This window comes from Trachemys scripta, chromosome 12 (assembly GCF_013100865.1).
Source record: "Trachemys scripta elegans isolate TJP31775 chromosome 12, CAS_Tse_1.0, whole genome shotgun sequence".
NCBI classification, from domain to species: domain Eukaryota; kingdom Metazoa; phylum Chordata; order Testudines; family Emydidae; genus Trachemys; species Trachemys scripta.
In genome coordinates this window covers 11,755,413-11,766,567 of record NC_048309.1, presented here as the reverse complement: position 1 = coordinate 11,766,567, position 11,155 = coordinate 11,755,413, and the positions used below count along the sequence as shown (strand labels likewise).

At 40.3% G+C, this 11,155-nt stretch overlaps 1 protein-coding gene across 3 annotated transcripts in view; it reads right to left on the bottom strand.

Annotated features, from left to right (window-relative positions):
* Positions 1–2,861: 2,861 nt before the first annotated feature.
* Positions 2,862–11,155, bottom strand: part of PMEPA1 (prostate transmembrane protein, androgen induced 1) — a 63,817-nt gene continuing 55,523 nt past the window's right edge. For 2 of the 3 annotated variants that reach the window (XM_034787498.1, XM_034787500.1), the window contains 3 exons: positions 10,610–10,764; positions 4,083–4,136; positions 2,862–3,979 (listed from right to left, as the gene is read on the bottom strand). In XM_034787498.1, the coding sequence (XP_034643389.1) occupies positions 3,431–3,979; positions 4,083–4,136; positions 10,610–10,764 (758 nt within the window). In that variant the 3' untranslated portion in view covers positions 2,862–3,430. The remainder of the gene's footprint in view (positions 3,980–4,082; positions 4,137–10,609; positions 10,765–11,155) is intronic. The other variant, XM_034787499.1, reaches the window with a different exon arrangement.

The following is an 11,155-nucleotide window of genomic DNA, read 5'->3' as shown; positions in this document are numbered from 1 at the left end:
ATGGACATTAAAGACACCTTGTTGGAAGAAAAGATAGATCCTTTTTGTCTTTGTGCAATAGATGGGTTGAAAGAGGAATTCCTTTTCAATGAAAAGTCCATGTTTTGAGCCTTCCTGCTTATACAGACATATCTTCTGCATACAAGAAAAACAAATGAAAATACTCTTCCTGGGAACTGGTTGGGGAGGGAAAGGTGTCCCAAAAAAAAAAAAAAAAAGTGAAAATTAGACTCTCTGTATGTTGACAAGCTCTATTTTCACGATTCTTTTTAGAATCCTCTCCTGCCAACCCCCATTAGACAGTGCCGTCAGGAGAGCCAGATATCTTTCTGATTGATTTTACAGGTTTTTTGGGCATGTTAATCCCCCCTTTCCCCTCCCCCCCAATGACAAGACAGTTCAGTTACTTAACAACCTCCAGTCCAGATAACGCTTCCATATTTACTATACAGTTTTAGATGTGATGCACACTCCACCCAAAACCTGCTGAGGTAACCATTTTTGTAGCAAACAAACTAGTTAGACTACAGAACAAACAAACAAACAAACAAAAAAGAAAACCCAACAATACTACTCACGCATTTTGGCTCAAGAGGGCAGTAGATATTATATTTCAGTTTGTCTTTTGGTTGGTATCTCATTTACAATATCCACCACAGTTTCCTACCCACTGAGTAGGATATGTGCATAAATGTATTCAAGTTACCTTACAAACAGTCCATGAAAACAAATGGCAGAAAGGGAGCACCTTACGTGGCTAGACGCATCAAACTGGGTCTAGTGGGTGAAAGGGAACATTTAAAGAAGCAGTACCCCTTTTAAATACATATTGGGAAAATTTAATGCAAGGATCTCAAGGTCAGGAGACCAGACCCTGATAACTCACAACACTAGCAAAGATTTGTTTCTCCCTCTTTAAGGGGAGGGTTACTGTTTCTTTAATAAGGCACTAAATAGACATGTTACATAAAGGAAAGATAAATTTTAAAAACTTGTATAAATTCATCAGTTTTGTACCTTTCGTGACAAACTAGATTTATTCCTTTGCATGACTTTTTTTTTGTTTTGTTTTTTATTTTCTTGTTTTGAAACTCAACAGAATTTAGGTGACATGACTTGTAAAGTTATGAAGATTTCAAGAAGCTGTGGAAAAGCAGGCAGTGATACTGCAAAGGTACAGGACTACTACCAGGCAAAAACAAACAAACAAAAAAACCCCAAACAAAACAAAACAAAAAACCTACAAGCAAAAACAAAGTAATGATCAAACTTCAAGTTCATCTATTCATTATCTCCTTTAAAATATATATAAATATTGTTCAAATGGTCAAAACTTCAAAACTGTTCTCATGGTTTGTTTGTTTTCAAGTAATAGGAAAAGTTGCTTAACAACAATAGTTTATAGTTATTGCCTTTATATCTTTCATTTATGTTACTCTACTAGTTAGCATCTTGCAGAAAAAGAAGTTACACCTCCTTGTAAAATCTTCACTCTTTGTGGTTCCCCCTTCTGACCCTTCCTCACATTTGTAGATATCCTCTCCCGGCAAATGGGGAGGTATAGCTCAGCTAATAATATCTGCACACAAGGTAGCAAGAACAATTATTCCCTTATGTGTTTGTCTCTCTCTCTCTCTCTCTCTCTCTCTCTCTAATATTTCACTCTGTCACATACAAATTCACCACAAGGGTAAAACGTCTATCAGATATCCACACAATAGAAAAAATGTAAACAATAGCATAGTAAGACAAAATGCTTATGAAACAAAGATAAATTAAAAACACATCCAATGATTTTGATGAGGTGCTTGGATGGGGGAGGAGGTGGAACCTTGACATTGGGGGACAAGGGATGGTGATTGTTTTGAATGAAGAAATATTCAGAAGAGGTAAAGGGTTTTGCTTCTAAAGCATTAAGCATGGTTTCGTTAGCCTTTATTTAATACATCACAGGAGCAGATTCATTTTCATCTATTGTTTCTTATGCCTCTTTCTCTAGAGTAATAAAAGAAAAACAATTAACAACCAGAGGCAGTGTACAAGGATTGCAGATATTTATGCAAGACAACTGCACTCTGTTTATTCCAAATAAAAGTTTTGCAGTTTAACATCTATGAAAATGACGTGAACAAACTACAGACTGTAAAGCCTGTTTCAGTGTCCCGTTTAAAAACCTATCCAAAAAGCCAGACTTCAGTTATGTTACCGTTTACTCACATTAACCTCAATAACCACCGCTTTCTCTCAAAACAGGGCCCTTCAGTTTAATATTTAAAGAAAATCAAAACAAAAAACAAAACAAAAAACCCATTGTTTTCCTTCAGACTGAAGCTTATCCCCCCCCCCCCCCCCCCCCCCCCCAAAAAACAAAAGGGGCCCCCCCCCCCCCCCCCCCAAATGGTAATTTTTGTTTGCTTCTGTTGTTTTTAATTCACAGAAGTGTTGAGAGCTTTTTTCATTTAATTCAAAAAATCCTAACTGGCAACATACATGCAAACACACAAACTCCTCTTGTTCTATAGGGAATGTATAAAGCAGTGACTATCATTAAACTACCCAGTAGCAGAGCATATTGTATGGGTAACACTCAGGTGACCATGGAAATTAAAGATTTGCATAAGATGCAGTCTCTCTTGCAATGTTCCTTCCAGGGCTGTCACTTTAACTTTAAGATTTTTCCACCCCCTTCCAGCTAGTTTGTTCTTCACTTTGAAATGTATCCCTTAACAGTTTTGTGGTAGACATGATAGAGGCTTTGACCAACACAAGCACTGACATATTTATATTAAAAAATAGTGCAAAATTTCAACATTTATATAAATAACTCTAAACCCCTGCTTTTGATTTTTTCTGTTTTTTTCTGTTTTGTTTTTTTGTTTTTTTTTTTACAATGTAATACATACTTTTTGAGTTGGCACTCAAAAAATTGCCATTTTTTTCTCCTAGTTCAGAAAACAACAAAACTTTTTTTTTTTTAACTAGGCCTCTTCTAATACAAAAATACTCCTGCTCCTCACACATACAGTTTCTCTTATTTTTAATATATATTTATATATATATTGCAGATCTTTAAACAAAACGTTTTTGTGCAAATATTTTTTTTAAAGTTAAGTGAAATAAAAAAAAAGCATCCACACACACAGCTCAACTAGAAACAACGACAACAACAACAACAAAAAATGAAGGACTACGGTTGATTCTTTTTTTTTTTTTCCTTTTTAAACTTCTAATGCAGCTCAATAAAGAAATGTTTTTGCAAGCTTTCTTGGCTTGTGCATTCAGACCAGACATAACAAGTAAATATTATACACAGAGTGGTGGGAAAGGGCTTCTTATTTTTTGCTCGTCTTCCCCAACTCTTTCTTTTTTTTCTTTTAATGAGAAGTGCAGAGTGTTCTTACTTTCGTGTTTGATTTTTTTTGTTTTTTTTTTAAAAGGGGTGCCCTTTTTGTTTCTCTTTATCTTTGTTCCATGCGGTTGTGCTCTCAAGGCCATTGATTTGCGAATGGTGGAGTCTAGTGCCCTCCAGTATCGAGGGCATGCCATTGTTGTTCTGCTGGTGCTGGAAAAACGTAGATCCTGGATAGTGACCTATCACCTCACTGTAGGTCGGCGGCGGTCCTTCCATTCTACCATTGCTTCCATAGCAGGTCGCGCTGATGCCAGAGTTACTGCTGGGGGGGCAAGGCCCTCCGAATACTGAGTTATCTATCAAGTCACTATCGAAGATGGTTCTATTGGGAGGGGCCCGGACCGATTCTCTGTTTAGTTCCATTTGCTGCTCTGGATCTCGGAGTTGTAGTGTGCAGGGTCCCTGATAAGGGGGTGGCTCCTCTCCATCTGATAGGGAGATTGTGGGTGGGAGGTCAATCTCGTGTTGCATGTAGGGGTATGTTGGCTGGAATCTATTAAAACGGTCCCTCTGCAAAAAGGATGGAACTGATAGTCTGTCTGTGGGTCTTGGAGTGTAGATTTGCTGCTGAAGATAAGGGAGAGAGAGTGAGTTTTGGAACATTTCAGCCTGTATCATAGTCTGCATGTAAACAGATGAGGTTATTATGCAATACCAGCCTTGTCCTCACCTCTGTTACTCCATTTCCTGACACTGTGCTTTCTGAAGGCCACAGACTTCCTTCCTACATTGGAAAGAATAAGAGGAGAATTGAGAATCATTCCTGTCCAGCCAGAGTCTAAACTGCCAAATATTTTCAAAGGAATTCTACCAAGTTACATTCTGGGCCAGAACATCAGCTGGAGTAAATCGATGTAGCTCCAGTCAGTGGAGCCACATAATTTACAAGAGCGAAGTATATAGTCATAGGTCTTAAAACAGTCAATATTCTTACCTGCATTATTAAGAGCATTAGATTATTAACACTGAAAGAATTCTCAGAATCTAATTTTCATCATTTATGCTGTCTATTTTTTTCCCCATCTCACTTACAGCTTGAATTGGACAGTGAAAACAACACCAGTATTACTCTCGCTTTCATTTGAGTTGTTTTTTAATTTTGCTTTTTTGGTCAGTTTCACTTTTTGGTGCTCAGGCATGAGTAGCCTTATCTGTGATCAAGCATTGGCCCCAGTCCTGCAATTAGATCCCAGTGTCACCAACCTCAGGCATTCAAAAATCAGGAGCCAAGTCCAAAAAACACCGAGATTCACTTAAAATTAATTTTTTTTAAAAAGTTTCCTTATTTGCTTCTGCAATTAGAGCCTTTATCGTTCGCATTTTCAAACTTTTCTCTGAAACTATAAGGGCTAGAAATGTACCTTTTATTTTAATAGGAGATGTGTATATAGTAACAACTATACTCCAGCATCTAGGGGCTTAAGAAAAAACCCACCAAATATAGTAAGACTCATGATAAAATTGCAGTAGTGGCAACACTGAGATCCACGTGGGTGAACTCTCGTGCCAAAGTGGCTCTAATTTTGTGGGTTTTTAAATAATGAAAACATCTCTGTTAATATTAGGTAGGAGGAAAATTAACTTATCCAACAGGGCATTCTGAATTAGAGGACTCCCATCCACTTGCACAACCTTTGTCTCTCTCTCTCTCTCTCTCTCTCTATTTCCCCCAATTTTAGAAAAATATATTTTGTGGCATTGCATGTGATGCCGGATACTTCGAGAATCCAATCAAGTACTTGCTTTTGAAGCTCAAATTCTGCACACAAACCTCAAGGCAGTTCTGTTATCAGTGGAAGAAAAACAGGGATTTATATTCTTTTCACTTCTCTGTGGTTTTTAGGGAGTCTCTCCTTGAAATGCAAGAGGTTAAGTATTATGACAACCACATACTTTGGAGTTAAAGATAATGGATCTATACTTTTAGTTTCATACCACATATCCATGCAGCTGAAATGTCTGATAGTTGTGAACAATGCAATATTTTATAGGGAGTTTTGAGACTTTACTATGTAACTGTCTACACAGGCACTGACTGTTTAGTCTATTTAATTGCATATGGCTTCCTCTGCCTACATGAAGTGATGTTCTGTAAGGATATTCTATGGTAAAATTCCCTCAATATCCAAAGCCACAAAGAGCACTTGCACCCATCACAGACTGAAATCCTGTCTGGAAACAAAAACACAAACCCCCTATACCTCCACAAAAGGGACTCAAAATAATACCAAAAAACTTTTGAATCACTGGAAACATCTAGCGTTAATCAATGGAACCACTGAAATCGAGGGAGCTATGCCAATTTACATCAGGTAAGTATCTGGCTCTTTGTACCAAATGCATACCTCTCTAAAGGAGGCATGGGATTATGTTGTATGGCTAGGCAAGGAATGCAACAGAAGAGATACTAGGATATGAGGATACTACTCAGAAGTGAATACAGAGCCAACATACGGCTTTGAGACATTCACTGTGGCAGTACGCACGGATTAAAACTTTGCTTGCTTGGGGGTATGTTTGATGACTGTTTGTTACCTCGATTAAAAGGAATCGGAACCAAAGGGCAGCAGAGGGAATCGCTTTGAAACATTTAAGTGTTTACTTTGCAATGTCCTCATGGCAAACTTCCTGAGCAGCTAGTGCCTCACTGCCTTCTGCTAGATGTTTTATATTTAACTTAGCAGTGGGCCGTGCCATTGCAATATCCCATCTGCTTTTCCATTTCCCCTGCAGTGATGTCAACCTGTTTCCACACGGGCCGCTGCTCTGCAGCAGGAAGGATAGTGCTTTCCCCAAGGCAGAGGGAAGAACGCCATGCCACTAGATAGGATTCTGGGTTTTGCACTGTATCAGGCAGCTCTCAAAAGCGGAGGTGAAATATTGTTAAGTGAATTAAGTTACTTTCAAAGCTTCCCTCCCTGTGGAATCCTCACCTCCCAACCCCCCTGCCGTATCCAGGCATTAAGCTCTTTGTAGTAGTCACTGTACAATGGGGGTCCACGACCAGAGCTCCCAGGTGCTACCAAGATACAAAAAATAATAATCACAAGCGGATGGTGCCCAAGAGGAACTAGAACAGCATTAAAATGGAACGACCAGAAATCTAAGCAGTGAAGGAGCGGGAGGCTGCGAAGTTCAGATCTAGATCCAAAGTCTGAAGTGGTTTGATTTGGGATTTTGGTTCTAATTCATTCTATTTCAGCTTTTTTAGGGCCTGATCCTGCAAACAACTGACTTACCCCAATGAAATTAAGGATGTGCTAAAATGTCGCAGGACTGGGGCCTTGTACAGTACCCGTCATTATGGTGCCGGAGCAGCAGCTTACGTCTCATCTCGAAATATAGAGAGGAAGATAAAAAGCAGCCCAGGAAAGCAGCAGCCAGAGGTGTGCAAAGTTTGTAGGCTGAAAGATTAATCATGATTTTATTTTCTTTTTTTTTTTTAAAGACATCAGTCTCCTGGCCATGGGAGAGTTAGAATGCCAATCTTAAGCATTCCAAAATCAAAAGGAAGGCCACCCCTCCACCCTCCCACCAAAATCAAAACCAAAACCACACCAACCAGGAGATTGGCTTAAGATTTTCAAAATATTACATTGGGAGTTGTTATTATTTGGCTTTCTAACTTTTGAGCACTTAGGGATCATGGTTTCAAGCTTCCCTCTGCATGCATGATGGCTAGAAACCTAGTTTTTATTTCTTAAAAAGCTGTGATTGTGGTGTTTATACATGACTCCATGATCTAGGGCTTAAAGAAAAAAGCTGCAAGACTCTCCATACAATTGAGTGAGACTATAACAATCTGAAAGTTATTTATTTAAGAATTCTATCCACCTGTTTACATGGCTGCCCATCAGTGTAGTAGTATATGAGTACCTTCCATGTAAAATCAAATGGTAATAGCAATAGTGACGCATTTTGGGAGTTAGCACTGTGCTTGGAGAAGGGTTTCTGATTTTGATTTCCTTTTCCGGAGAGTCAGAAGGGCTTTAGCAGTAGAAGAGGGTGTCAGTATTTTGAGTATCATTCTTATGGTGGAAAAGGCTGTTTCGAAAGGAAGGTTTTGCAGTGTTTCCTAGAGACAGTCAGACTCTGGAGAAATGAAGGTATCTGTGACAGGCAGAGAAGGCAACAGAGAAATATGGTGCCAGCAGTAGTCATATTAAAAACATTTGGGGGGCAATTGCAAGGCTTTCTTCTTTTAATTGCAAATGTTAAGAAGCAAAACAGTGTGGGCTCTAATGCAGATCTTAAATAAAAGAAAAAATGTAACCCAAGCAATAGGCCACTTGAGAACTTCAGTAGATGGAAAGTGCATGTCTCCAGTGGGCTTCTCTGGGCATGAAAAAGTTTGCCTTTAAAAAAAGAACTCCGTGTGCTCTGTGGATTGGCAAACCCACTATCTAGTTCAATACAGAGAATGTGCAGGGATGACAGGCAGCAACTGATGTTGGAACATTGTTTTCTGCAGGAAAATAATCATACTGTGCTGAATCTTAAATAGGCCACTTTTAAAATCTTTATTATGATTGATCCTTGTGTAATGAGCTTCCTGTTTAGCACACTAGGGGGCTTTTCTGTCCTTACAGGAGTGCTCACAGCATGCCAGTAACTAAAGTAGTGTGTGGCTGTGAGTTAATTACACTGTATGGGGTGGGGGTGAAGCTTTCCTCTGGGGGGATGGGGAGGAAGGAAACCAAGACATGATTCATAATTAAAAATAAAAGATAATGTAGCTTTTGATCTATGGAGCTAATTTGTGTTACAAAAGTATTCCTTTGGTGCTAAATTCAAACAGGCTCTGAAAGTATTGTACACAATGCAAGCAGCATTGAACTGGCATAGTGTAGACCTGCCAGGAGATTACCTTGGTTTTGCACTGCTTCCCTCCTTCCCCAAGCCCATGAGGTTCCACTTCCAAAGAGCCCTCAAAGACCATAGAAAACTGCAACACCTTTCTGTCCTGTGGGAGGTTTTAGCAGCTTGCTTTAGGCATAACACAAGAATTAATCGGAACCTTGCACACCTCGGCACGTAAGCCCCTAAATGCAGGTTGGTTCAATCAACAGCCGGTGCCTTAGATCAGAGACAGAATCTGAGGGCTCACCACACCTCACTCCAGTTCACTTCTCTTGCCTGGTTTAAATAACAACTTGTTCATTCCCTCACTCCTTGGAGACACATTCCATCCACATCAGACTAAATGAAGGGTCCTTTAACTGAACTGCATGATTTCACAGTTGAGGGTGTCTCTCACTTTGGCAAGAAGCCCTTGTCAAGGGGCTTTAACTATCTCTGAGTATTTCATGCAAAAGTGAGAGGGCATCTGTGGGATGAGGATGGTTTGCGAACTTCAGACATTAAACGAATACTGGACAGTGTCGCCAGATGCCATGTTACTACATGCTTTGGGTACTTCAATAGGTGCCATAGGGAGGACTTACTAGAACTCACTCTTTTGAATGTCAAGTTTCCTGTTTTCAAAGGGATAGCTCTTTTTGATTCTATATTGTAGGAAACACTGGATACATGGGAATGGTGCACCATACATGACAAACTAAACACCTGTCGGTGCTTTTGATTTATAGTGGAAACCTGTGAACTGGGAAAAAGTGACTTGTATTTCGGGACATTCATTTTTATTTTCTGCCTATGGAAACTCCTGAACAGTTTCAAATGGATGAAGTATTCTTCCTTACTTCCTGTCCCAAACCATTGAGCAGGGCTGTTACGTACTTACTTCTACACCAGTGGTAGTTTGAAAGGTTCTTATTATTAAAGAGCTTTGGGATCCTCCAGGATACAATGAAATATATGAATGCAAGTTATTGCTGCACTAAATGGTACACCTCTACCCTGATATAACGTGGTCCTCGGGAGCCAAAAATCCCTACCACATTATAGGTGAAACCCCGTTATATCGGGGTAGTGGCGGCAGGGCTCCAGCGGTGATTTAAAGGGCCTGGGGCTCCCCACACCAGCCAGAGCTCCGAGCCCTTTAAATTGCCAGCCGAGCCCCGCTGCTGCTGCTCTGGGGTAACGGTGGCAGGGCTCCAGTGGTGATTTAAAGGGCCTGGGGTTCCCCGCAGCAGCCGGAGCCCCCGGGCCCTTTAAAGCGCTGCCCGAGCCCCACTGCCAGAGCCCCGGGGTTACCGCGCTATATGTGAACCTGTGTTATATCGGGTCACGTTATATCGGGATAGAGGTGTAGATCAAACAAAGTAGTGGAAAATCACACGCTCAGCCGCCAAGAAAAATAAAGATTCTATTTCTTTTCTATGTAGGTTTTTATAATGTGCTCATCACCATAGTGTTTGAACATCTTCCAGTTGTGCATTAAGCAACGTGACTAATATCTGTCATGATATTGGAATGGATTTTGATTGAATTCGTGTCAACACTACAATTAAAAGAATTTTATTTCCTCTTTGTTTGAAAGAAGCAGGAAGCTTAAATTGCACCATGAACTTTTCAGGCATTATTTCAGAGAGAATTCACTTTGTTAGACTGTTTTCTACACTACAATAATGGGACAACAAAAACCCGACAACATTGCACTTCTAGTGGTAATAATGCAGCTTTTGGACCACTACTACAGAACACCCTAGTAAATTCTGTATGATATTTGCACCCTCATCTCTAAACAGTGGGTTTAGGACTCTATAGTCCTAATATAGTTTAGGACTCTCTGGCCAATGCAACACCCAAAGGACCGCTGTATTTTGGGGTTATGAGAGTTAATAACTGTGAATCCCATCCAGGTGTTTATAACTGGTGTTTTCAGATTCAGGGGGATACAAGAATACCCCCCTCATGCCATGCTGTGGTTCCCCCTTTGAATAACATCAGGCCAGTTAGTTGGCATTGGCATACATATTAACAGCTGCATGTCTGGAGGTTACAGAGCATAAAAAGGCTGCTGTGTTTGCTCTCATGAAAGTGCCCAACTTCCGACATGTTGTGGTTTTGTTCTCAAGACACAGGATGCTAACCTGAAGTTTCTACACAAAATCCTGCAAGACCACCTGAAAGATTCAGCTGTTTGGAAGGTGCCTGTTTGTAGGGTTCCAAATGGCACATACACTTTACTAACTGGGCACATGCAATCAAACTGGACTCCTTCTACCTTTAACATTTCACAAGCTTCTGACCATCTGGCCAGCAATGCGCACACACAGAGATGGTGGAATTACTTACTGAAGATAGATTCTCATCTCTCCTTCTCCCTTGACTGTGCCGGTTGATGAAGGATCGTGCAGAGAGTTTGTAGTGGTTCAGCAGACATGTGATAACGACCACCATCACCATCATCACCACCACGATTATGATTATCTGTACAAACTCCAACTCCGCTGCAAGAGACACAGACATGCATTTTGAGCCACCTTAGAAAGCAGCATGAAATACAGCACAAGAAATCCTAGGCTGAGTTCAGCCATACGGCTAGTGGAGTTTCACAGCTGAATTGTTTCCATGGATGTTTCAAGCTCTCAGACACAAAAGTTCTCTGCAAGCTTCCAGTCAAGCAACATAGAGAAGGGAAATGACCGGCACCAAGGAATAACAGCCCTCATCCATAACAGACATGTCTTTAAACATGATCTGCAAAGAGAAAATTATTCTAAATCATACCTAGATGTTGGCTTTATCGGCTTGAGTTGCGAGGCTAGAGTCCAGAGACCAAGTTTCTCAAAATCTCCCAGGGAGCTGGGTTCAGGCCTATCTCTACCAGAAACATTTGCT